General features: G+C 43.5%; 1 protein-coding gene across 2 annotated transcripts; it reads right to left on the bottom strand.

Moving 5' to 3' along the window:
- Nucleotides 1-70: 70 nt before the first annotated feature.
- PHRF1 (PHD and ring finger domains 1) lies at nucleotides 71-27709 on the bottom strand. 2 transcript variants are annotated; one of them, XM_040067229.1, is made up of 18 exons: nucleotides 27604-27709; nucleotides 21289-21490; nucleotides 20835-20957; nucleotides 19116-19348; nucleotides 18059-18142; nucleotides 16981-17102; nucleotides 15282-15379; nucleotides 14568-14740; nucleotides 12969-13098; nucleotides 12512-12651; nucleotides 11503-11690; nucleotides 10587-10706; nucleotides 8580-8734; nucleotides 4966-7743; nucleotides 4179-4255; nucleotides 3383-3643; nucleotides 2202-2330; nucleotides 71-1020 (listed from the first exon to the last, which is right to left on the bottom strand). In XM_040067229.1, the coding sequence occupies exons 2-18, from the start codon at nucleotides 21377-21379 to the stop codon at nucleotides 886-888; spliced, it is 5037 nt and encodes a 1678-aa protein (XP_039923163.1). In that variant the 5' UTR covers nucleotides 21380-21490; nucleotides 27604-27709; the 3' UTR covers nucleotides 71-885. The 2 variants fall into 2 exon arrangements, with proteins under 2 accessions (XP_039923163.1, XP_058276943.1); XM_058420960.1 differs by lacking the exons at nucleotides 21289-21490; nucleotides 27604-27709 and having other exon boundaries at nucleotides 20835-20978.
- Between the last annotated feature and the right edge of the window lie 69 nt (nucleotides 27710-27778).

Raw genomic sequence — 27778 nt, 5'->3', positions numbered from 1 at the left:
AGGTTTACACAGAATAGCTAAGCCAAGGGGCAGATGCAAGGCAAACAAATGACACTTGCTATAGGACAAAAACCATTCAAAATAACTTTATAAACTCTGTCACATTTCTGCTTTGTACATCAGTTCAACCTTATCCTTTGGGCTTGTTTCGGAAAATTGACAATGCTTGCTTTTTGTTTCACTTTTTCCTGAAAGGCAGACACAAAACCAGCCATCAGTGCATTATTTACACAAGTGCAACACGATCTCCCACCCCAAAATTAATTTTTTTCGCTAACCAGGTCCTTCCAACAGAATGCAAATGAACACCACAGCTTGAGCAGTGTTTCTGAAGTCAGTTCGTAAAGGTTAGCTTATTTCTGCAATCCCCAATGCCAGAGCGAGTAAAGCTTCGCTCACCATCCAATGGGCTAAAAATACAACATTTCAAGTATTAAATCCGAAATTTCTACAGACAATCCGTATTTCGATAAATAAACACAAGGGAAACAGTATACAGCTCTCAATATACTGTATGAAAAGTGGTGTCCAGTTTCAAACTTCAGCAAGACAAGTGCACAGCCCAAAAATGTGATCAAAGTAACCCTGAAAACTGCAGCAATCCAGGAGTTCCAAACATTATTCTCTTCTGTGTTTCCCCTTGAATTACTCTGCTGGTCTGAGGCATTTGATTGTTATTTTGTTCTACAGCTGTAGGTGATCCAAAAAAGTCCTAAATTCATTCCCATATGGAAACAATTCAAGAGAAGGTTCCATAATGAAGTCTATTATCATCTTGTTTCTCTGCACTCTGCTTACAATGGGATGCAACGGCAGGTCTGTTATTCCCATCGTGTCCACAGCTAGGACAAGCTCAGTCCAAGTCACGCTGGCTGTGGCTCGCTCTCAGTTTTCCACTTCACGTGTATCTTCGCCATCAGTTTTCTTATGTTTCCTCATGTGTTTGTACTTTTCCACATATGCCTTCACCAGGTTAGCCACCTTCATAGGGTTGATCTCTCCACTTTTGCTGTGGCAGATCTGCAGGGGATCAGAAAAGGCACTTGGTCAACGACAGCACCTCAGGCAAGTGGCAGAGAGACCCAAAGCTGTCCAGGGGAACCAATTCCTGCACAGACCCCCAAGGCTCATGGGAGGGTACATAAAGCAGATAACAAAGACAAGAGTAGTATTTTCCTTCCAGCATTCCAGAAATGGCCCAGAGCTTATCTACGGAGCACCAACTGAATGCAGAGGCATCTCAAAGCAAAATGACTCATTTTTACTATAGGCTTTTCCACCCATCCATCCAGTTTTACACAACATGTGGTAACCAAGGAAGGGTTGATATCCCATTTTTGGGATTTTTTGAGGAAGTAATGCTCAGATTAAAAGAATTTAGCAGTTCTGAGAACCCATTCTGAGACAGGGGAGAAATCACAGACCTTACACAAGTTACTTTATCTCTCTTCGGAGAGGAATTCACAGTGACTTCAGTAGCATTTGGCACTGCTCAGCTCTCTTGCAAACGGCACTTAGGGTTCATATGGGTCACACAGAAGACGTGAAATTGCAGCCATTACCATGGGAATTTTTATTTATGATGGAATTTCTCAGTGATAGCAAGAATGCAGAGCAGGGAGAAAATACAGTTCTCTGAGGTATCAATTTACTGCCTTGACCACAGGAGCATTACTTCCCCTCACGAGACAACATTTACTTGCTGTTTGCGTCTTTCTTAGCCGTGATCTACTCAGCACTAAGACTTAGGACAAAAATCAGTATCAGTGAAATTGCAAGGCCCTCTTCCAAGGTTCAGGGACACCACAGATAGTCAGGGACCTAATGCACAAAGTATTTTCTCACTTTATCAGAAACAGCTAGAACTCTGGCTGAATGTCTTGGTGAGGCGAATTTGACCATTCTCCCCCAGGGCAGATACCACGTAACACTTCAGCTCAGGCAGCCGAAGCTTAGCAATGTTCTTGTCCACTGAAAACATGACCTCCTAAAAGGACCAGACTGACAGCTCTCATCAATGGCACCAATCAGTCTTGCTTAAAACAACTACTGCTTCACCACAGGACTGCAGAGTATCAGCCAGGGTCCAAAGATTGTTGTGGCATGTAATTGCTGAAATGGCAAGCGCCATCTAAAGTACTGCCACCTATCTAATGACCTGCCCAGCTCCGCCTCTGCACTTCCTTTCACTGGGCCCTCACCTTTTGCACTGCTTTCCGAAGGATACTCTTGTACTCCTCCTTTGTAATCTCCCTCTTCTGGTAAAAAGGTTTGATGGCAAGTTTCACTTCTTCCACAGCCCTTTCTTGCATGTGAAGCTTCTTCATGTACTGCACAGGAAAGAGAACTTCATTACCTTGTGCTGTCTTGGGAATGGTTTCTGAATCTGTTTTTCTTAGAAACGCTCTAACAATGAAAATTCTCATTTCACAATTTCAGCAACCCAAGTCATCACCTCAAAGTGATTTCCTTTACTGTCAATTACTGTCTTGAAACAAATATCAGTTTGCGCTATGAGGAGCCTTGCTTTGTGTAACATTTATTCTGTTTCTTAAAGAACGTGTTTTAAACAAGGGACTACAACGTGGGCTTCCTGGTATTGATCCCCTCCTTCCGTTCCAACAGCTCTGAATTAAACACACATCCAACAAAAGGCATCAGATTCTAAAAGCAGCTTCAGATAGCTCTAAAGACAACCTGAAAATTGCAGAGCTGCCTATGAAGTAATGATTACAGGTGCCACCAAAACAAGTTCATAAAAGCTGCTGCTCATAAATGGAGGCTCAGTGGGAAATGCATCTTAGTGTTTTGTTTCATGGTACAAAGCAAAATAATGGTCGTCGTTCTTGTGTTAGCACTCACTGTGCCTACAGCAAATGGTCTGTGCAGCAAACCTAGAACTCGGCAGCAAGGGACTTGCATGGAAAGATCTCCAAAGCGTTTTATTATCTCTGCATTTTCATTGCTGATAAGCAAAAAGGTACAGTCCTACCTCTCTATAGGACTGTTATGAGAATGGACATTAATTTCAAAGCTGGAAAGGAAACGAGAAAACCAGGTGTTTAGAGAAACTTGGACATGGGGGTTTCTGGAAAGTCCCTTCCAAATATTCATGCAAGAAAGTTTCAGAATTTTAATACTGTATTTCAGATGTTTTAAATCCCTCTCTGTCCTACTGTCATGAACCAATAGAAACCAATCCATTTCCTCAAATGGAATAAATCCCAAATGAATTCAAAGAGAGGATCGCCTGCTGCTCCTGGGTTAGCACAGTCAGTCACCAAAACCAGCAGGGCTGGGAAAATACAGTACAGAAACTTTAAACCCCCCCCAAATGAAAAAGTTCAAATAAAGAGCTCATTAATTTTATGCATTCACTCACTTCCTCGTTTTTTGTTTTATCCACTGAAGGTTTGGGTGCTTTGATCTTTTCCTCCGCACTTCCAACAGAAGCAGCCTGGAGTCCTGGCTCAGATGCTGTAGCCAGGCTGCCCGGCTCTGGGGTGAGGCTCTGTCCTGCCACACAGCCAAGGGCTGGAACACTTCCCTGCATGATGAACTGAACCGTGGGCTGGCTCACCGGGGCGTACGGGGGCAGGCTGGAGGGCAGAGCTGGCGCCAGAGGGATGTTCTGACAGTACACCTGTGAAACAGACACCGCTCCATAAGTGCTTGTGCTGACAAGATACAACATCAGAGCAGGATTTTCAGAGCACCTCCTATCCACCAGGAGCTACCACCAGCCCCAACCCCCTTTTAACCGGTGGACAGCACAGACTGATGGCTCAGGCCAAGGCTACCAAGCCAATATCACAGTCAGGAAGAAGCTCTCAGCTTCTCAGGCAGCACCACCTTTCTGCAAGCTACTGCTGAAAGCAGAAGCTGCATGTAACAGAGCAGAATTGAAAGATAACACATTTCTTCAATTGTAGGGAGCACCTGAGAGATTAAATGATTGGAGGATTGCTGAGGTGTATGGGCTACGTGAAATGTACCACACGCAGAGGAAGGCAAACCGTCATGAGAGGAAGGTGTTGCACAACGAGGGCACAGATGAGATGGGATGCCTTCCACGACACTGGGGTGCTGCAATAGGAACCAACCTGAGAGGAATCTAGATCAGGAAACATAGGCTCAGGAATCATATAATTGGTTGGAGGAGGCTCATTTAACTGCACCTGATTTAATGTTTGGTTCAAGTCCTCTGCTTTCCAGGCCCCTTCTTTTGCTCGCTGAAGTTTGTAAAACGGCATCCCTAGGTATCCCAACAGAAGAAAAAGAAAACATCTTAAGACCAAAATAATCTGTCAAAGATTCAAACTCAATTCTATTTTAAAATTTAAATAAAAATAAAAAATATCTAACAACAAAATTAGCTATAAAAGGATTATTTTAGCAGTCATTTGCATTTTAAAGCTTCTGACAATAGAGAGCTTCTCATCCCTTAGAGCAATTGCTTTCTACCAGGTTTATCTGTTAAGAGTAACCAACAAGCACAACACAGGCAACTCCATCAACACAAATAACACAGGTTCCCAAGCCAAACTGCTTCTGGCAGCTTTGGTTTAGCAGCATTCAACGGAGTGGGCTACAGAGACTTGTCATGCTCCTTGGTTTTGAGAAACATTTATAAATTCTGAAGGCAAAGCAACCATTCTAGTTAAGCACAGAAAGGGTGTGACATGGGGTGCCAGTTCAGAGATGGGGCTGTTGCACACGCTTCACGAGCGAACAAGCTGCCGCTGGCTGAGCTGTGCTGACAGCACGTCCTCTCCAATTCGTTAACACACCTCACCTCCTGATTTCAACCAGTGCAAAATGCCAGCTCTCAGGATTGCAAACCACAGCATCATCCCAGCTCAGATGACAGAGCTCTTACTCTACAACCCGGTTTGGCCAGGCACCAAAACCCTAAGCCTTACACAGCCTGTTTTAACTGCTGTTTTTTTTCCAAAAGAGACTTACTTGGAGCTTTTCCAGCAGATAACATGCCACTTTCCTCCTCTTGAAGATTCCAGGTAACTCTTTTCACTGGTGCTTTTGACTTCAAGGCAGGACCCTGAGGTACCATTTCCAGTTCAGGCTTGGTGAAATGACTTGTATTTTCATTTGAGACAAGGCACTCCTCCTTAACCTCCCTCACACAATCCGTGACTTTGCTTTTGGATGAGCTTTGAATCGGTGCAGCCTCAGCTGGAATGTGCATGATAACTTCCTTCTTTGGGGGTTGTTCCATCAGAGATGGGCATAACGCAGTATTTTCTATTTTAACTGTAATCTCTAGGTTCGTTTTGCTACAGCTACTGAGCCCTGCTGCATCAGTACTATCCATTAAGTCCGCTTCAGCAAAAGAATCCACATCGCCAACTGGGACACAAATGTTTGAGATCTCTGGTGCAGGGAACGCAGTTTCACCGCTCACTTCCTGACAGATGGACTCTACCTTTACAGTTTCTTGGACCTCTCTCATCTGAACTGGGGTCTCAGTCTGTATTTCCTCAAGTTTGACATTTGGTTGGATGGTTATGGAAAGCCCTTCTAGTACTAGCTCCTCTTTCGGCTCCTGTTTCAGAGAATGGGGTTGCTCCAGACACCTGGTCACACTTTCAGCTGGAGGCTTTTGATCCTTTTCTGGTGCAGGAGGAAGCAAGGTCTCTTTTGATCTGTGTTTCCTTTCTTTGGAACGTGATCGGGATCGCAGTCTTTTTTCCTTTGATTTGCTGCTTTTGTGTTCCCGAGATCGAGATGCAGACCGAGACCGAGATCTCCACTTCCTCCTCTCCCGAGATCTGGATCTCGATCTCTTTCTGTCCCTTGACTTCAAACTACTTTCTTTATCATACCTCTCGTAGCTTTTGTCCCTCCTGTGCTTCCGCCTTTTAGTCCTCTCAGCGCTGTTTGACCGGGAGCGGTCCCTCCGCCTTGATCTTGAGCGAGACCGTCTTTTCTTTTTCCTGTTTTCGTAAAAGTCAGAAGTGCTTCCAGGACTACCTGAACGTGACCTAGATTTCCTTCTGTCCCTAGACCAAGAGGTTTTTGCCTTTTTATCCTTGGTTTTATCCTTTGTCTTCTTTTTTTTAGATCGTTCACGACTACTAGAGCGGTCAGTAGAAGACCTCCTGCTCTTGGATTTTAACGTGTGTGTTTTGCTGTGCTCTTCCCCACCTGAACAAGAGGTAGATCTGGAGCTTTGGTCCCTTGAATGTGCTCTATCTTTTGACCCTGAACGTGATCTCTTACGCTCTTTGACAAGTGCTTTTTTCCTTTTCATCTTCTTCTTGCTTCGGGAGCTGGAGTTTGAACGTGATCTGGAACGTGATCGCCTTTCTACTTGTTCTACCTTTTGGACTTTCTGCTGCCCATCGCTCTTTGAGGGACTATCTGCTTCTATTTTCACATTAATACTAGGTCTAATCAATTCCTCGGCGTTAAAGAACACATTAGGTCCTTCTCTGCTTTCCTCCTTTAAACACTTCGTACTTGAAATTTCCTTAAGAGCAGATGAAGTGCAAGGACTGCTTAGGACGTCTGCCTCATCCACATTGTCTCGTTCCTCTGTATCAGAGATCTGTTCTACAATCCTGCTTGCTACTGTCACATCATCACGAGACTCTGTGTTACTAGATGGCAGGTCAGAGTCAGTCCCAGACTCAAATATATTTTCTACCCTGCAAGGGGTGAAACGACGGACAGTTTGAAATGTTCGAACTTTTGGATTTTCAATGGAAATAGTCCTGGTGATATTAGTTAGCGGGATCCCTGAGCCAAGCCTTTCAGGACTGCTGTTAGCTGAACTCGAGTCCGATCCTGTTGGCTCAAAGGGATCATAGATTTCACTCTTGACCTGCTTTTTCTTTACTGAGAAAAGAGGTGAAGGACTCTCCTTCTGCTGCACTTCATCGTCCACAGGGCGGAAGGTATTACAAAATCCTGGGTTAGACAGCCTGCTAGGATGTCCTGTGTTCCCGGGAATATTGATTTTAAAACTCTCAAACGAGCCTGGGCCCTTGCCCCTCGAAGTGCCCAGCAGCGATGAACCGCTGTAGCCGCCGGGATGAGCGGAGAAAGACGCCCCGCTCGGACGCGTCTGCTGCTGTGGGTCCTTGGAATCTGACTTCTGACTTTCCACCCTGCTACCCTTTCCCGGCTGGTTAGTGCTCTCTTTGCCAGTCAGCTGGGTTATACAGGAGCTAGGGATATCACAGCTTTGGCTTCCTGCACGTTCCGGCTCCACCTGCTTGCTGCTGGTTTCTTTTTTAATCTTTGGTATCCTGGGAAGCTCAAAGATGTCAATTCTCTGGGAAGGTGGTTTTACTGGCTGCCTCACAGTCACAGCTTTTGAGCCAGAATTCAAGTTACAGCTCAGGGGCTTTGAAGATGAATCGGAGAGTACGAAGTTTTTAGATTTTCCATTAAATCTGGGCATTTCACCTAACTTTGAGCCATGCCTGCTCAAAGCTGCTGTATTCTGAGTCTGGACAGATCTGGGTGTCATTGAATATTCTGATTTTACAGTTGTCTTTTCCAGTGCAGTCTGTGCAGGGCTCCTGCTCAGTGAGGGCGGAGGAGATGAGAACAAGCCTGAGGAGCAGGGTCTGGTGCGATTGCTCAGCCCCGAGGAAAGGGAAGGTCCAGCCGTGGAGCTGCTTGCTGTGGTCCCTGAGAGCGCTGTACTTGGGTGGGCGCTATGCCCTGAACCATCCTCCACTCTCGAGTCAGTCGATGATTTTCTGGGAAATGGAGCTATGGCACACAAACAGACAATTCAGCTTTTCAGGACATATCCCGACATCTTCTGCCGATGTTAACAGAAGTACTAAGCTAAGTACTAATTATTTTACGTTCCATTGTGGTTTGCAGACATGCCACACAGTAGTAAGGAAGTCCAATAGTTCTTCTGGTCAGATACTCAGAGTTTAGTGCCAGACAACCACATCTTTGAGGCAAACAGTAATGTTTAGGAAATAAATGATTCTGTTCTGTAGGTATCACCTGATTAGTGCTTATTATCCTGAACTTGCTGATTGACGTAATGACTATAACAGAGGATGTTAGAGGCAGTTATTTTAAGAATAAAGCTCTAAGTTTCAATTTGAATAGATTCTTTTCAAGTAATGCCATGCCAAGGGAAGACATAGCTGGAGATGATAGAGTATATCTAGAGCTCTACTTTTGCAAAGAAAATTCTCGCCAAGGTCCTTCACCTCGCTCAGGTATGGCAGCAATGCATGACACATGCCAGAAAAACTGGGTGCTAAGATAACTCTGGTCTATCCAGTCCTACATTTATTATAATGAAGCAAAGCATGAAACCACTGTACAACTCTTTTGAAAGAAGAAAACTACGTATTAAAACAAAAATCCTCCAGTAACATCTCATCTCTGCATTTAAACACAGACAAACAACACTACTTCAGAACATCCATCTTATAAAACAGTTGGCAGCTACTGAATCTATCCTACATATTCCAGTGCTCAGAAAGAGTATCTCTAAGCTTAAGGTTATACAGCCTGCAGGATGAGCGCAGATGCGGATGAAACAAAGAGGTAACTAGCACTGGGAGGTGCCAAGTTCTTACCTTCCTTCTTCGCTGTCAGTGAACCATCTCTGTTGATGACCACATCTGAACTGCTCATCATGAGAAGGCTCTGTCCAGACAGGATACTTCCCAACAGATCAGGCACAGGAGCAGCTTCTGCTTCTTGATCAGGACTCAAGGCAGGCACACTGCTTCTGCATGTTTCAGAGGGGTTACATTTCCTTTACTCTTACAGAACTTGTTCTATACACACACATTACATTAAAAAGAAACCAAAGTCAAGGGCATAAACAGAGGTCAGCCAGGGAAGTTCACTTGTAGTTTTGACTAGAGTCATTCAGTCCCCATCTTTCTCTAACAAACAGAAAGTGAAGCTTTTACTGACTTCCCACGGGAATAAGACAAAATTAGAAAGTAATCATATCTGAGACTTTTGGTTAGCAAATGCTGGTGCTCACTGTGTGGTATGTCATAACTTTCCAGTGCACTTAAAATGCATTTTTATAGGATAAACCACTGATTACCACTTCAGAGATATTTCTATCCTAGCTGCCTCTCTTGCCCCCACTAAATCACAAACACAAATGTATTCCTCAGTCCTACACTTCTATCTAAAAAAGTGACAGAGCTTGAACCAGTGTTTAACCACAGCACTGGTAGGGGTAGCCAAGAGCATGGCATAGAGAAATTACACTGAAAAACAACTGCAATGCTCCCACACTTGGGACAGCACAAACACTCCTCTTTATGCTTTGCTCAATCTTATGAAGATGGTTTAAATTCTCAGTTCTTGAAATACAGACTGATAAGGTGTTTCTGGTATTGGGCGTTTTAATTTTTCTTTCTTTGCTTTTGTGTTGATGGGATTTGGGAGGTTGCTTTGTTTGAGTTTGCTGAAAAACAAACTTCCAAAGGAACCCAGCTCTTTGAGGGAGCTACATTTCATTTCTCTATGACAACAAAGCAAACTTTACTCATATAATGTACACCAAAATACTTGTAATAACATACAACAGAGACAAAATGGAAACACTAAGGGAATCAGCTGCTAAGGCCAGACCAGGGAACTCAGTGTAGCCCAGACTGATGGAGCCCTTAGAAGAGCTGAGTATCACCTAAACAGTTCTATCTTCTAATAAAAATGCTACTCAAATAACTCTGAGGACATGGAAAGCTTCCTGAAAGGCTCCCTTCGGGACTGAAATGGGAAAGGTAGACAAATAATCCAAGTTATCATACAAATAGACTACCTTAATCCTGAGAAACCAGCCTTCACTGTAAGTCAGATGTACTAGAACACAGCTACATAAAGCTTTCACACCTCTGACCACTTAAGCTGAGCTCCCTTCATTTCTCTTCAGCTCTCTCAGCCTTGCAGTTTTCTGGGACTCTGCTGTTACCTGCCTCAGTGACTTTCCTCATCCCTTTTCTTCTCATCATGCTCCTGATTCCGTGTCCTACCCATCAATCCTGAAAATTCACCGTGGCTGCCAGTGGGGGGCAGCCAGGGCTCCCTGGCCTTGGCAGGCTTGCAACACAGACAGCAAAGCAACTGTTAAACTGCAGGATCAAGCAAAGCTTTTCCTCAATTTCCTGAGCTCCAACAAACAGCAGCAGAACTGGCTGAGGTGGGTACAGCCCTCACCTCCTCAGGATGTGCAATTGGATTCCCCAGCCCTCTCGAAGAAGCAGGAGGTTTTTCAAAGGTTAATGAGACGGGGATTTAAAACATACTAATGGGGTTACTAAATAGTCACAAAAAACAAGGTAAGAAGAGCCAGATTAGGGTGGAAATATCAATTTTAAATTTCAACAGAAATGTTAAAGGTATGACAAAAGAGTGTATGTATTTAACATAAAACCAGAATTTTTTCACAAATTGTTGTGGTTATTTACCTACACTTGTGCAGGCATGCATGTACACACACACATGCACTTCTTAGAAGACAGGGTAAGGAAAGGGTCAGACAAGGATGATCACCAGGTTTACTCTTTTGTTAGGGTCATTAGACAACTACGAATAATAAAGTAACAATGGACTTTTACCCAGGAAGTCCCACAGAAATGGGTCTAGCTACAGGACGGTGAGACCTCAGCGCTGACTGGGAGAGAACCCTCCTTTTGGCACTCACTGGCGATTCTGGATTTGCTGGAACCTCTTCATTACTGTGATAAAACATACACACACATGAACCTTGAAATTGTCTGAAATGTTTTTCACATTAAAGAAATGATACCGCTATGACAGATATGGTTAGTGAGCATCATATGTTTTATTATATATATTAAAAAAATATCTGTGCAATATACTTATTTTCCTCCGTTCTGCCTAAATAGAACAGCTTGAGTCAAACAGCAGAGACCCAAATGTATTTTTTCATATCTAAAATGTTAAATGGACAATTTTCTTTTATGAAAGGTTCAAAAAGAAGTATTCAATGGAAAACTAAATTTCACCAACAATAACTTCAGATGCCCCCCTTCCCAAAAATTCGAAGTTTATGAGTGACACAAACTATGGCATAGTAAGATTTCTCCTGAATTTGAAGTGTCTGGAAAAGTGAAGATAAGAAAAGGAGAAACATGGAAGATTCCAGAGGTTCATTTAATTTTTGTGTTTACTGTATACCAAATATGTCAGCTGTCTTCACTTAAATAAATAAATAAAAAGCAAGGGACCAGACTCCTTCAGATTCTAACCTTTCAAGAGACCCACAGGTCTTACTGAAAGTTTTCCTGAGGCTGATTATTTCAGAAAAACATCAGAGGAGGCCAATTCCTTGTAAGTTTAGCAACTCAGCCCAGAGGGAAAGAAAGAACAGGCCATTATGTGTTACCATGGGCTTTCTACCCAAGGCTGCCCTCAGATGTGAGATTCGTACTCTGCAGGGAGCCGCATGTACAAACAACCCCAACACCTGTTAAATACCAGGTCCCTGATCACAATCCAGAGCTCTCTCACCTTTCATAAGGATCTAACTCATATGGGTCTCCAAACACAGAGAGAGAGGCTGCACCAATATCTGCTCTCATCAGCCCAAGCGAGGGCTCCGTTGGTTTGTACATGGAGGGAAGTGAGGCCCCACGCACAGGTTTACTGAGACCAAGGGTTCTTGCAATACGGGACCGAGTTGTAACTTCATTCTTCCCCTGCACAGACAAAGAGATCAGGTTATTTGTATGTTAGGGCAGGTAAATTTGTACTTAAAGCCTCAAGATCTTCACTTAGGCTGTGTACAGTCATCAGGTTACTACCATCAGCAGCATAAGTGGTATGCATTTATTGTCTATGTTTGTTTTAAAGCATTTATGAGACTTGTAACTATGGCCGATATGTCACTTCAAACAGAGACTGCATGTATGAGATATGAGTGACCAGTTAAATTAAGCTTCTAAAAATCTTTACTAATGTCAATTCGAAATTGTTGGTTCCTTACTAGATGCTGGAGCTCCAGCTCTAAGATGTAGACTCTAGTTAAAGTAGTTGACAAAAAGAATCAAGCTGGTGCAGAGTATTCTGCAGAGTAATTTACAAGAGAACACTACCCACAACTGAATTCTGAGAGCTCTTACAGCTGAAAAGCTGGATTTGCAATAACACAGCCACAAACATCCATAGCCTATTAAAAAGAACAGGTGCTGGCAATTTTAGCCAAGTTTGCATCAGTACCAAGTAAACACTACAGCTGAATGGCAAGGCAGGACACAGAGCCTGCAGGACATGCTTTACAACCTGATCTCTACAGTTCAGGTAACAGGAACTGTCAGCAAAGCCAGCAAACCTGGAAGTTGCAATTCACTTTCATATACAGCATCTTTCTGGAGTACACTGGACACGTCCTGAACAGTCTCCCACCAGAAAGAAAGGTGCCGGCTATGACTGCAAGGTGGCATTTCTCCCAGCTGAATCCCATGTTATAGTGCTTTTACAGAGGGCTGAAAGTGGCAGATACTGACTAGCAGAAACTCACACGTGATCTTACTCTCGTCTTTTTCCCCCTTCTCTTCTTTGTCAGACGCTTGCGTCTCTTCAGCTGTGCCCCTGAACTCTTTTTCCCAGCAGCAGATTTTGTCCGAGTTCTTTTTTTGCCTCCTACTTTCTTCCGCCTTCCTGATGGGACAAAACCCAATGATCGTAACGCTGGCACTAAGTGCTGGCACTGTATTTTACACTGTGCTCCCCTTTTCATCCCCCCATGACACACAAAGCAGCTCAAAGAGACACACAGAGTGCCACCAACAGCGGAGCAGAAAAAGTGACAAGAATTCATCCAGAAACAATCTTTGTGACACTTCTGGGCAGAGGTGGCATAGGGAAAGAAGAAATGCACGTGGGGTACCTCCACAGCTGTGCAGGTGTGGCAGCACCCAGCTGATGTGCAGTATTTTGTAGGATTCAGGCTCCCCTAAGGTGCCTGATGTCCTTACCAGTTTTCCTCTTCTGCCTGGTGGGAGCGCGTGGTGCCAGGGGACGCTGGTAGACGGCTGTGTTCAGGCCTGCCACAACTGCCTCAATTGTTTCATCCAGAAGAGAGGACATGAGGTACCCTGGCACACGCTGTGGGGAGGATTAGAAGTTACATGATACAGGTACATAAAGCTCAGCAACATTTACTTATAAAAGCATTTGATAAAAAATAGATTTGAGATTCAAATGAAGAAACCCATCACATCACTAAGCGGCCAGTTAAGCAACTATGTCACTTTTTAAATTTACTGACTGGCATATTAAGGACCTTGCTCTTCAGCCTCCTTCAGAGTTACATGCACGCTCCCAGCTTCTCACTGTACTTGGAGGACAACAGTTTACACTCCCATAAGCAGTGGAATTATGCTTCAGTCCACTCAAGGCACGAGCCAAAATAAGAACCGCTTTTGTTCAGAGACAAAGGCAATACATAACAGTGCCTTTCTAGGTATAGTTTGTAATCATCCCTGCACATTGAGAAGGGGAGCTAGAACAGCTTCTGGAATGGGAAGTGTCGGTTTCCCAGGATTACACTACCACAAAATAGTAAAGTCCCCAGGCACCACCCCTCTCACCCACAGGAGATGACTCCACACTATTCCTGAAACAAGTGGGCAAGGAAGGAAAAATAACAACAGTCACTTTGCAGAGTCTTTCACTTCAAACAACATTTTTCTCTATTTTTTTCAACATATAGCCCTGACTAATGAGTTGTAATTGCTTAACAACAATGCATCGAATAATTCATCAACCTTTTCTATTTTATTACTTCTTCTTAAGTTAAAATTGAAACTTCTGGGTTCGGACACAGTGGGGTTTGGCAGTCAAATAAGATCTCCATTATAGAGGACATAATGAATTTAACAACTGCTAGGGCATTCTGGGAAGTCCTTAAATCAAAGGAAAATGCGGTAAAACTTAAGGTGAGCTGGATCTTCATTCATGGCAGCTATCTCAAATTATATTTAATACAGTAAGAGAGGGACCCCGTGTATTTGGAATGCTCTCCTGCATAGATTCTCTAGTACTGTTAATGTGTTTGCACTCATGTGGCCACATTATTGAGGACACTAACAAGTTTTTTTCCTCTTCCAACAAGAGACTGATTTTCACAAACAGAGAAACCTTAAAAATACAAAAATCTTTCTCTTCAGTTGGGCTGAAGGCAGTCAACATGTTCTACTGCTATGGGCAGGGAGGTAGGAGGACAAAAAAAAATACACAGTTGTCAAATAAACATGCTAAAAAACCAGAAGTGGTGCACAAACATTTTACTAATAGCCACTAGGAATAAAAACATAATTTTGCTCACACCAGGGGTGATAAAAACACAGGTTAAGAGAGGAAGTTGGTGTAGCATTTCAAAACAGAGCATCTTGGTCACGTGCTGTACTCCATTAGGACATGTTGTATGTCTCAGATTAAAAGAGCTCCACAACTACTAACCACCATGCTATGGACAGTCAACACAGACAGCTGAGCTACTGAAACAGGGACTTATTTCAGTAACTGTTCCCCAGGGTTCCTGCAGAGGCTCCCTCAGAAATGCCCGTGGATACCCGAATTCGCTGTGCTGTTGTGATGCGGTTCCTGTTCACCGTGGCCCGGACGCGCTCGCTCTGCCGAGTCCTGGCTATGGCTCGGGTTCGGACGTGAGGGCGGAGCCTACTGGTGGTGGGGACAACATCGGCCGTGAGGGCAGCCACCTCCTCCTCACTGACATGGTCTGCATCTTGAACGAGAACAGGCTCAGGTTACTTGCCTTTCTACAGGTAAAATAATTTAAAGGACTTCAGACAAAAAAAAAAAAATCATCACTCCCTTTCTGAAACCAATCACCTCTGCAGGCAGCTGTTTTCCTCTCAAAAGTAAATGAAAACAGACACCATTGCTTCAGATTGTTACGCTTTTCTAGGTAACAGAAATTGCTGCTACCTTGGCAATCTGAGGTGAGGACACTAATAAATTCCTTCCAATGTAACACAGTGCAGTCACACTACGGGGCGCTGGGATTGCCTTGGAAAGGTTAAAGGATGCTTACAAGAAGCAGCTCCGCAGATTGTAACCGCAGAAGAAAATCTCCATAAACAAGATCCTCCCATAAGTCTAATGTTCAAGTCTAATCTTAAGGTTCAAGAGAGAATGCTTATCAAAACTATTATTTGAAACAGATAAACCAGGAGGCTGAACATGTCTTCAAAACACCACATGATTTGCACTACCTAACTTGGGAGAAAAATATTTACTTTGACTGGCTACCATGAAATCCCTACCTGCAGCACCATTGGCACCCATGGGGGCACAGGCAGGGCAGAACCATTCATCTACAGGGACTTCACTCAGAGGAGGATTAAGGCATTCCATGTGATACCTTGAGGGGAAAAAAAAAGAAAAATCAAACAATATGCTCCTTACTAAGGGAAGAGAGCATTTTACCCCTATCCAATGCTAGGTAAAGCAGACTCATTTTCTTAAGCCTGAAATGATGGTTTATGCATCTACTTCTACCAATCTGCAGAAAAACGATGCTACCTGCTGGCTATACAAGGGTCTTCAGTTCTAGATGGTATTTTCATCACTTAAGGCTCAAAGAAAATCTCAGAAAACTCAGCATTTTCCCCTCACTGTGCGGTGAATCACCTGCCATTTGAACCTGAGCTGCAAGAAATGTGCAGAGCCAAAACTGATGGTGGCAAGAGAAGTACAGAGGTGCTGGGGAGAGACAGGCAATCAGGAAACAACATCAGCTTCCTGAGAACCAACACGGTGTTAACAGTACTCATGAACATTTGAAGCAAGCTATTCTACATTTTTCTAAGTTAATCTCAACCATGGAGAGCTAGTAAAGACTGCATGTTCTTTCTCCAGGAAGTGCTTCCAAAAGTGCTAACTCTAGAAATCAAGCATATATAAAGAACTTACTTCAGGAAAAGAAGACAAAAATCAAACAAATGAAATAACAATGTATTTTTAAAAATTATAGTTACGTTGGGAGATCACAAAGTAAAATCTGAAGCAATACCCTGAGTTGAGACAGGCTTATAGAAATTCAGAAAGAACTTAAAGATGAGACTTCAGATAAGATCTATGAAACATTGTTTTGGCTTAATATTTTAAACTCAGTGTTCTGATGATACCCTTAACAATCTTTAGTGTTCCTAATTTTCTTTTTCCCAGAAGGTGAATCAGTGTATATGTGTGTAAGGACAGTGTATATGGACACAGAACACAAAGGAAAAACTAGACTTACCAGATGTCTAGTTAGCTCGCTAGAAGTAATTTTTGAAAGGTCCTTTTACATACTCATTGCTAGCATCTCTCTTTGTTCAGTGGGTAACTTTTGACATCTTCAAACTGACAATGCTGAAAAACTGATCAAGCAGCCCAAGGGCTTTAAACTCTAGCACAAAACTGTAGGGCCAAAAGTTGTGTTCAAATATATTCATGACTCTACTTAAACATTAATTTTATTAATCAAGGAGTGGGTAGAGACAGAAGTTACCAAGAGTAAGAGAATAATTTAAGAGCTGTGACGGTAAAGGAAATCTGCAACATTTCACAAAAGTCTGAACCTTAAGCACTTCTCCTGCACAGTCCTAATACCCAGTCACTTGGGACAAGTCATGCATGCTCTCCTCAAGGAGACATAAAGGATGTAAGGTTCTACCCTCCATACACCCAGATGCTGCATGGATGAGCACAAACACCTTCATCACTTGAAGGGTCATCTGTTTCATGGCATGCAGCCTTGATGAGTGCAGGACTCTCCACACATACATTGCTAAATGACCACAAAAGGATCCATCGCACCATGGGGATGGATGGCTGCACTATAACACATGGATACACAGCTGGCCACATGATGAGCCTGAAGAGAACAGCAAGGGGCAGCCTGCAAACCAGACAGTACCTGTGGAGCAAACTCTGGCCATGTGCAATCATGCAAGTGCTCCATTCATTTCAGCCTCTTACCCTGCATCGCAGCCATCGCAGAGCAGCAGGCGATCCTCACGGTCACTTCTGCCACACACCTCACAGAAGGTTGGATCATCCTCTCCATCAGCATCCTGAGTTTTTGTGTTCTCAACAGGAACCTAAATAGAACAGGGATTCACAGTTTATGCAGAACGTGGCACTTTTTAAAATCCATCGTCACACTAATGGTAGTACCTGCAGCAAAATCTACAAGTGAAGGAACCAAAACGGCTGTTACACACCAGAACCTTCACTCAGTTCATTCAGCACATCTAGGGCACGATCAAATGCCTGACAACATCTACTTAAGCTGTCTGTCAGACACCAATGACTATAGCGAACTGCATTTTAGGAATAGGCAAAACAAAAATCCACTAATAAGATCAAAAGTAGTCAAACAAAAAAAAAAGATGCCAAAAATGAGACTAAAGAGGAGAGGAAACTTTGCTGACCCCTGTATTACTTCAGTGTTAACTCTCACTTCTGTTAAAATGCAAACAATAATAAACCATCAGTTTGTGAAAACAAAGCATCAAACCCCTAAATGTCCCCTGGAAACCAACATCTTTCTGACAGCAATGACAACGCTTCAATGTTGTTTTGTGAGCAACTACCAGCACACTCAAGCAGGGCCTTTCAGGGCTCTCCTACTGCCTTGTGCCTCCCTCCCCTTAGAAACCCAACTGCTACACAGCATTCCTAGGAAGACATCATGGATGATCTACATTGTCCCTACTCAATCTAGAACAGCACTTGAAGAATGCAGGGCACTTCCCACATGTGGGCACTTTATCCAGGCAGAACACCGTTCAGTCAAATGTCCATTATACAAAACAGGCAGTTACAAAAAACATCCTTTTTCTGCCACCACAAATGATGCCACAACACAATATTGCAGGAAGTAAGATTAAGCAGGAATTAAAAAATTGCCACAGCTCTTTAAAAGGCAAATTGAATATAGGAAAGAAATAATGAATTCAGATAACAAATATTACATAAAACACCCTAAAGTGTAAACTTTGAATAACATTTTTGTGCCAAATGGCCTAGTTGTTTGCTCCAGTAAAAGGCTTACCTTTTTTAAGATTTTGCCACCAAAATGTGCCCGAATGTTAATATAATTAAAGAGGATTCGATCTACTGGACAGGAGTTTGCATTCTAGGAAAAAAAAAATTCCCAATACAGTTAATAAGTGCATCACTTTATTCAATTTTTAAAAAGAAATCTTAAATTATTAATGTAATAAGCATTAAATTGATGTAGTAGTCATTTTAACAGCTACTGATCTTGACATTTTAAGTACTTAAAACTGACTTATCTAGTTTACAAACAACATGTTCTATCAGAGAAAACATGCATTTTTAGAGAAGCATTTATTTTACTAAAGCAATTTAACTATTACTCAATTGCCAAAGCAACATGAAAGTTCTTCCAAACACTGCCTTGAAATAGCACTCATGTTTTAAGGCATTTACTTTCCTTTGGACAAATGAGCAACGAGAAATGGTTTACAAATATATTCATTAAGAGCGATTTATTTGCTTTTTAAAAAATTTAATCACCGCTGCTACTGCTGCATGCGCTCTAAGTTTTGTTGTAGTTCTCACCCTGGATTACGACTATGGGAGCTACACAGGTGGCAAGGAACTCTGACTGAAAACTGAATTCAGAGCAGGCGGCTGATTTGTCAGGATTCTTTTACATCTTTTCTATGCTTAGATGTTCAGGGTTGCAACAGATCCCAATCCAATGGTCACAATACAGAATTCAAGAAAAGATAAAGACAGATATACAGAGAAACATATATATATATATATACATCCAAGCATAGAGAAAAATTAGTATCTCAACTTTAAAAATCAAAAGAACTGTAGATGCCTACAAACACGCTTGTGACCTTACAGCTTGCAGAGAACAGAAAAAATCAGGATGGGTACAAGAAAAACAGATCTGAACTTCAAACATGAATCTTGCCAAACAGAGCAGTAACCCAAGTCTGTTTACAAAAGCTTAAGAAAGCAAATATCAATATTACAGTGTTTTGTTCTCATTACAGCACAACAACACGATCACAGGGGATAGAGCAGAGCACACCAGAAGGCCACAGGACATCACAGACAAAACAGCTCACCTTAGACCACTCCACAATGCAGTCCAAGCAGAAGTAATGGGAGCAGTTCTCAGGAGTCCCAACAGCCTGATCCCTAAATGTGTTGAGGCAAATGGGGCAGTTTTCACCCTCCTCATCAGAGGAGATGCTCACTCCATTCAAGTGTGGCTCTGATTTCAAAGAATCAGTCATTCCTTCCACAGTAGCCTCACTTTCTTCCTCCTCTTCCTCCTCTTCATCATCATCTTCACAATCTTAAGAAGTGAGAGATAAAAACCAGCTCGTGTGTGCTGCAGGGCTTCAGCAATGAGGGCACAGGGGGTGGGCAGGACAGAGTTGCAGTTCACAGAAAATTCCAAGTAAGCTTATTTTATGGGGCTGCAGGGGTCAAGTACAGCCTTCCCAGTTGAAGGCAATGATTTTTGCTGTTTTCTTGCTTTCTAAATCCCTTCACTAAAAAGGACTGGATTACTCCGGTGAAAAATAAAGCCTGATAATGTGAGTAGTCTTGCAAGAGATTAAAAGCACAGACACCAGAAAAGCAAAAGATTATCTAAAAACAAGACAGTTAAGATATGTCAGGCTACCACTGAACAATGAAGTTAAAAAATAAAGTTACAATAAAATTACTGCGTAACTTTTATTTTTCTGAGAGACATTCCACAGGAAAAGCAGCAGCAACACACTCTACTGCAGAACAGCAAATGAAACATTTCACCAGTAAAATATGATTTTGTGAGCCAAGGGATCTAAGTGCCTTAGAGACCACTTAAAGAAGCTTGGTTCTGAGTAACATTAAACACTCAGTACACATTGTCAAAAGGTATTTTTATTTTTAGTACAAAATACAAAGATGTGTAGTTTTTCCCTAAAACCGGTGAATTAAGCTGATATTTTCAAGAAGCAACAAAAAGTACCTAAAACCCTATACACTTTGAGGGAGGACTGGGGGTGGTTGTTGTTGGGCTGCATTTTTTTTTTTTTTTTTTAAATGAGAATGGGGCCCTTGTCTTTTCCACTGAATTCTCCTGTCTGGACATAACAGAGTATACTCTGAAGGATGAATTAATAAAGCTTTTTGGCACCTGGCATCAATTTTTTAGTCTGTGTTCAAACCAGTCTAACTAGTAACTTGGAAAACTGTGCTCTTGCCTTCCCAACAGGCTTTAGATCTGATAAAAATCTATTTTTGTCTATCCAAATATTAATTTGAGCTTAGCAGTTTCAGAAGTACATGTATCTCTAGAGTACGTTTTCAATAAAATTAACAATTTCAAATAACATCCACACTCCTTTTTCAAATAAAAATTAGTCTTCTTCCATCCTCCCTAGGTATTACAGAAATAATAATTTATTTCCAGAATTTCCCACCACAACATTCACTTAGAGCTCCATGCCAAAGCAAACTAACAAACATGCTTTTCATAAGTGAAAAAACAGCATGAGCCACTGCTGCAACTTCGACTTTTTTTCCTCCTCATGCTGGGGCAGAGTTCACTCCTGCTGACTACAACTCCACTGCTTTGGTTAGCAGATAGTCTTCAAACATGCAAATGCTTTAAAAGCTTAGAAATTGGGCACTATTACTTGTTTGCTTATTACTGTAGGATTTTGGCATCAGCCTGAAAGAGCAGCATCTGTGGATTTACATTTCACTCATAGTTTCTGGAGGAAGAGCTTTCATCTCGCTCTTCCTCAGTTATTAAAAAATGCCTGTTAAGGCGCATGAACAGACCTTACCTTCTAATTCTTCATCTTCACTTTCTTCCTTGTCCTCCTCACCTCCCTCTTCCTCAGTGTCATTATCTTCCTCTTCACTACCAGTATCATCTTCTGAATCCCAGCTATTTCCACCATTGCTTTCTTAAAAAGAGAAGAGAAGAGTAAGAGGAAATAGCAATTTGACGCAGACAGACAGGCAGAACAGGTACCAGAGCCCCTAATCAGGCCACTGTGGATGAAGCGAACTCCCAGATTTCTGCAGTGGTATCAAAGCTGCCCATCTGGAGAAACTCCAGGGAAGCATGCCAGGAGTCTGATATGCACGAGCTACGAAGCAAAGCAAAACAAACAAATTGTCAGGGAGAAGATGACAAATGGTCACAAATACACCTTTACCAGCCTTTTAAGGGTAAATCAACATGTTCTGTCGCCTCGAAGCAGAAAGGCGCAGGTGCAGAGGGGCCGCACTTGCCTGTTTCGCTGAGGAGCGCGAGACACTGCCTTTTGCCCTTTCCCAGAGCGGCATTCTTGTTGATCAGCTCATCCTGGCTGTCATCATCCATGGCGGGACATGGGAACCCCTGCGGGGCGCAGGCGTCGGGGGGCAGCGCAGCACCTACAGCAGCGGGGCGGGCACCGGGCCGGCACAGAGCGCCCGACGCATCTGCGGGGACCTGGGAGGGAGAAGGCGCAGTCACGTATCTGAGAACACAAAGGGCTCCAGCTAAACTGCCACCTGTAGGAATTCGTCATTATCATCAGCTCCTTTGGAACGTAGCAAAGTTACAGACACACAAACTGCTCTAAAAATAAGGAGAGCCTGAGAAACACGAATACCAAGACAACAAAAATAAGATAAAGGAGGCCATGAAGGCTGTGAACTGTAGCCAATCAAACTCCCTAAGGGACGCGTACCAACCTCACGAACAGAGCAGAGCAACCAATACCAAAATGCACGAATGCGTGAACAGCAGTCTGACAATCTGTAACTGTAACTTCATGTAAACAATTAAACGGCTTCTGCTCAGTCCTATCAGTCAGCTGTTGCTCTCTTACACGCTGCTCTCTGAGCAGTTTTCCCAGTCTCAATTCAGAGGTGGCCACAGCTATTGCTCCGTGAGGCTTCACAGCCCTGCTGAGCTGGATGAAAACAGCTCCTTGTGAAAATCAGTGCAGGTGAGAGATTCAGCTTCATCCCGGGCTCCTGGATGACAGCAAAAGGTATAACCAGAACTCCCCAATGAAAATAGCAATAGAAAACCTACAAACACTAAAACCATCCCATGAACCAGCAATTCACTGCAAAACTGAAGGGACCAGAGGCCCTGTGAACAAAGCGTAACAGGATGACAACACGTGTTTTAAATCAAAATACTCCATCTTGCCTGACTGAAAAGAAGAATAATTATGTAGTTTATTAAAAAAAGGGCCTTTCCACAGCCCTGTCATGAAATAGAGAAGTTGAAGACCCCCCAATCACTACCCCATGGAAAAACCTGATACAGTGCATATTAATGCAATCACATTAATTGCTGTGCATCAGCACAGACTGGCAGTAAAACTGACAGATACTGGGAGATGTTGCATGATCCAAATTCATAATGACAATTAAATCAGAGCTTTTAACACATTATGCTACAAAGCATTAAGGCAGACAGACCTCTGGCAAGCTTCTATAAGCAGTGGCTTCTATAAGCAGTGAAAATATATAATAGAAGCTTCTATAAGGAATGAAAATATATAATTAACAGACACTTAAAGCTAGGTGTCATACCTCAATATGAAAAAAAAAAAAAGATCCTTTTATAAGAGTGGCAAAGAAGTTTCAATCAGGTGCTGCTCTCCCACACTCCCTGCTCCCCATTACATATCTTGCATATTAAAAGATTTTTTGGAATAAAATATTATGTTTTATTCAAGTACTCTTGATCTGCACCTCTGCTTGCACACTCCCTCTTTAAGCCACATAGCACAGCTCTGCACCAGAGAGCCTTAAAAATGTAGGTTCTACTAAGCCAGACCAAACTACAAATGGAGTCTTCAGTGCTCAGGGAAAACAACAACAACAAAAAACAAAAACAACAAACTCAACAGAAAGAAGATTGAGCTTCAACAAAACTAAATTCTTGTAAAGATTTCTCCTAACTTCAGTAAGAATCTTGCCTTAAGAGAGGTTTACGTTTTCAGCTAAATTTGTGGCTGTTAACAGTAGTGTTTAAAAAACTGTTTAAAACCAATTTATGTTGGCTGAAAATATACAGACTCATCAAAAGCCAGTCACTCCACGATGCAACTGAAAAAAATATGAAGAAACACCCGGAATTTTTCAAGTTTCAGCAGAGCATATGTATGAATTATTCAAGCTGAAACTCAATTACATAACATCCTCACAAAAGCTCAGTTAGCTACAGCAATGCAAAACCTGTGGTGACGTGACAGGCAGGACACACAAGGGGAAGGACTGGCAGCACCAGTGCCCCAGCAGGGCAGTGGCAGGCACGTGTTCCATCCGTGGATTTGGACACTCTGCAGAACCTGGGCTGCTCCTCCACGGGCACCTCGTGGGAACAGAGCGGGTTCCTGCTGACCTGGCACTGCCACACCCAGCCAGCCACGGCACTCCTGAGCCACTGAGGATGACGGAGGCCAACCAAAGCCACGCCAAGTAAAAACCATGGATAAGCCTCCACTTCACTATGGCCATCACCTTCGTTTCCCTACTCTCCAGTCTTCCTTAAAGCAAAGCAATAAGCACAGGGCAGAAGAGATCTTTCTTTCAAAAAGCGATTCCTACAAGCCACAGTTCTGACCAACATACACGTCGCTGCATTTCCAAAGAGCACGCATTTCTTCACTGTAGTGGAATAAAACAACTACCCGTGATATTTTTGCCTTGCTACCCCATGGAAAGCTATCCTTTAGGCAGAGAGGCAAACAAATCAGCACTTGTGACTTGACAATCTAAACTGACATATTTATGCTGCAAATGCAAGCTTGTACTTTGCTCAGAGGCAAAACTTCGAGTTAAAGAAAATCTGGTACTGCAGCAAACAATCAAGTCTTCAAATCCCATCAGAAAAAAACCAGTCTGCTTTGTGGATAGCTGGAAACTGACAAGGAGAAACCAAGCGATGAAGCGATGAAGTCAATTTGTGATTCCTGAGCACATCATTAATATTACTTTACAAACAACCTTTTCCAAACGGGGCAGCTGCTCTCAAGAAAAAAAGAGGGAAACCATGGTTGACTATACACCTAATGATAGGGGCTCCTTCTATTTTTTAAGAACAATAAGCAGCACTTCCAAGTTGTTGGGGTTTTTTTTACAGGAGGCATTTCAAGCAAATTGCCACTGTGAAACACAAACACATTCACGATACATTTCAGAGAGCTCACCCACCTGTGCAAAAACCCCCTCTCTCCAGCACTTACCACATCAGAATTTTTCTAACCCCACTGAGCCAGAACTAGCAAATACAAAATAGATGGAAAGCATTTTTATTATTCTGTTAACCAAGATGTTTGGTTAAGGAAGGGATGGCAGTCGTTCCTGCAAGGCAAACCTTAACTCTGCATTCCCGTAACACAAAAGGCCAGACTACTTAAAAGCAACCAGTTATCTCTGAAGGCCATTTGACTCAGACAACTACAGCTACTTTTAGTTTTGGGAGCGTGAAGGATGTGCCCTTGTGGCTGTACCCAACCCCTCGCTGCTTGGTCACTTGGGACATCCCATGGTGTGCAGTACTCTCCACGCGGCCCTTCAGCTACAAGCAGCTCCCACATGCACCAATCCTCCCTTCAGCATCCCACCTTGCAAGTCTGTTCAGAGGAATTTAGGATGGAACACAGATGCAGGGTAATCTGACCAGAGATCCCTTGCCTTGTACTCTTCTCATACCACTGATGCTTCCAGCAAACCCCACTTCAGCTCCTTGGGCAGGTGCATCATCCACTCACACAGCGCATCTACCCAGTGCCTGGATTACAGCTTGCACACAAGGCTGGTTGAAGACAGGCACCGTCCTCCTCCCTAACATCCCTCTGTTTTCAAATTCCCATTTAGAGTACCCTAAACAAACATTAAACCACAGAAGTAACGAGTGCATGGCAGGTGTTCGATCACTTTACTCGCACCAGTGCTTTCCACTGCCTTAGGTTTCCTTCCCCAAGACACAACCTCAGTGAGGCCAAATGGGGCTTGCCCGCAGCGCTGTGTCCTTCTGGCAGCACAAGCCCAAGCTTTGCTATTAAGACAGATTACATTTTTACACAGAGATGCCTTAAGTCATTTTAACAGTACAATCAAAGAGCAATTACAAATACTTTCTTCAAGCTGTATTAGCAACAGGGCTTTCTGTAGGCTTCAACAACAGAGAAGATTAAGTGCTTCCTCCAGAAGAAGTGTTTATCAAACAAGCACTTCAACAAACATTTAGCTTTTTGAACTCCAGTCCGCATGCATTACCACAAATCAGTATTTTAACGTACTTTGAGTACGTTCCAGCGAGAAGGCGAGCGCAGGTTTCCAGCCATCAAGAGGAGGCACAGTCTGCAAAGGACACCGGAGCCCACAGAGCTGCTACAACAGCGAGCGCCTCTCCCAGCCACGGGCACTTTCCCTCCTAGCACCATCTCCTCCTCCACCAACTTCTTAGGTAGTTTCTACATTTTTTAGAAACAGAAGAGCGACTACAGAAGGCATTTACTTTCATCTGCTTGGGTAATGCTCTGGTTTATTCATAGGCAAAGAAAGGTTTCTCACAGAATTTTCTCACAGGGTGGTTTTGAATGCTGATCTAATTTCATGGGCCACTACCGAGCCACCATGTTCTAAAGACCTCTTATAACTAGATTTAAGCTTACTAAACTTTCAAACATATGGGCTTTCAGTTCTCATTGGCACATCTGCTTCACTGGGGAGGGGTTTTGGTTGTGTTTTTTCTTGGTTTTGTTTTTTTTTCCCCCAATCAACTAAATAATTCAGTTCTCTCCAAAAAAAAGTAATGTCACACATCAGAAGTAATTTAACTTTGTTTCCAATTTCATACCTTGCATTCAATGATAAGAAAATAAGAATTGTCAAAATCATTGTTGTACCCAGCTGGAAAAAATCTCATTGTGGTGTGACTACTGTCTGCCATCACCACATTCCAAAGGTAAATTAAGACAACTTGGCAGGGAAAGAACTCAGAATAACAAGACACTCCTACAGCCCAGAGTTGTGCACTGCCAATCTAGCATGCAGAGGGAGGTTTAAAAAAGTCCGCTAGATCTAAATTTAGACCCCTGTTTAAATTACCAAAAAAAAAAAGTAACTCTTAAATACCACTATCAGAAATGCCTATGCAATAATTTAAGTGGAAGCACCTAAGAACCTAATAGACAAGTCACAGAAAATTAATCCTGGGGTAGGTAAGGAAGTGCTTATCTGCCACCCATCCTAGCCCTGCCCTAAATTTAGCCACCCTGAATTCCAGGATGAAAACTGTCCACCAAAGCTTCCCCAGGAGCTGACACTGCACTCTTTGGGAAGTTTGTAATGCAAACAAAGCAACACACGGGCTTTGCAAAAGCACTTTGAAAGTACAGCATCTTACCCAGAGGGTCAGCTGAGCATTTTGTACCTGTGCATTCAATGCAGCAGCCAAGCTCTATGTAATTCCCAGACTCCAATTCCTTGCAGCCACTGACTCTGCCTCCAGCTGCAAATTAAACTACTCTCCAACTCTGCACATCCTCCTCTTTCTAAACAGGCTTCTTTTCCTAGGAAGAGTCACCCTTACTGGCGAGTTCCCTTTCAGCATCAGTCTTTCACATCAGTCCCGCCTGTAGCTACAGCTTCCCCTGCTGCTTATGGGCATGACTGTGGGAAAAGAACAAACCACAACAAAAACCAACAAACCCAAACAAACAAGAAAACCCAAACAAAAAGCTCACTCACTTTTATATCCTGTGCACAGCCCTACTGAGGAAGACCCACCGACCTACAGGAAAGGAAATAACACAACAGACACCCCTGAAACACACCAGCAACACACTATGTGGCAACAACCTGCAGGGAAACCAGCAAATGAAACTACAAAAATCCCACCCAGCCCGCTGGCACCAAACGTGGGGCGGCCAAGGGAAGGCACCAGCCCCTAAGCACACGTCCCTCAGGGCAAAGTTTTTAAGCCTAAACGTGGCCTTGTGATAAGCTGATACACGATTTAAAAAAAAAAAAAAAAAAAAAAAAAAAAAAAAAAAAAAAAAAAGAAGCTTGCACGCAGCTCGTCAGCCGAGCTGGCTGAAATAGCCGGTAACTTCTCCAACACCCGTGTGTGCACCACAAACAGCGGGAATGGGTGGGAAGAGGGAGAGGGGAAAGGAGAGAGGCGCGGACACAACACGCCGAAAACATTTGGGGTTTTGTTTAGTACCCTTACTATATTTATACATCTACTTAGTACACTTATTTAGGTCTTTGCCTCAGCAAAGGCGGCTGGATAGCTCCCAAGCCGAGGCGCTCCGGAGCCCGCTCGGCCCTTTTGCATCCCGCGGGACGCTAACTCGGGAATCCCGGGAGCACCGGGAACTGCCCGACTCGGGGATGCCCTCCCGCGGAGGCGTCCCCCGTCGGAAAACATCCCAATAAACCTGCTGTCATCGTTGCTGTTTATAGGAACGACACCAAAGGATCGGGACAGCCCGCCGGGCGGGGGGCGGCCGCTCCGCCAGCTCCCACGGGCCGGCCCCGCCCGCCCGCTCAGGCCCCGTCCGCCGCCCGCCCGCCCCGGGCACTCACCGAGGATCAGCGCCGGCGCTCACAGTCCGGTCAGGATCAGCGCCGGCGCTCGCTCAGATCCAGGACCCCGCGGCCGCCGCTCCCCCGGAAGCGCTGTGGAAACACTGGCGGGTCACGGGGCGGCAGCGGGCGGAACCACCGCGCGTGCGGCGGGCGGGAGGCGGGCCGAACCATG

This window comes from Hirundo rustica, chromosome 6, assembly GCF_015227805.2.
Source record: "Hirundo rustica isolate bHirRus1 chromosome 6, bHirRus1.pri.v3, whole genome shotgun sequence".
NCBI lineage: Eukaryota > Metazoa > Chordata > Aves > Passeriformes > Hirundinidae > Hirundo > Hirundo rustica.
Note: the sequence above shows the minus strand (reverse complement) of the source record. Positions and strands in the feature narration are given on the sequence as shown.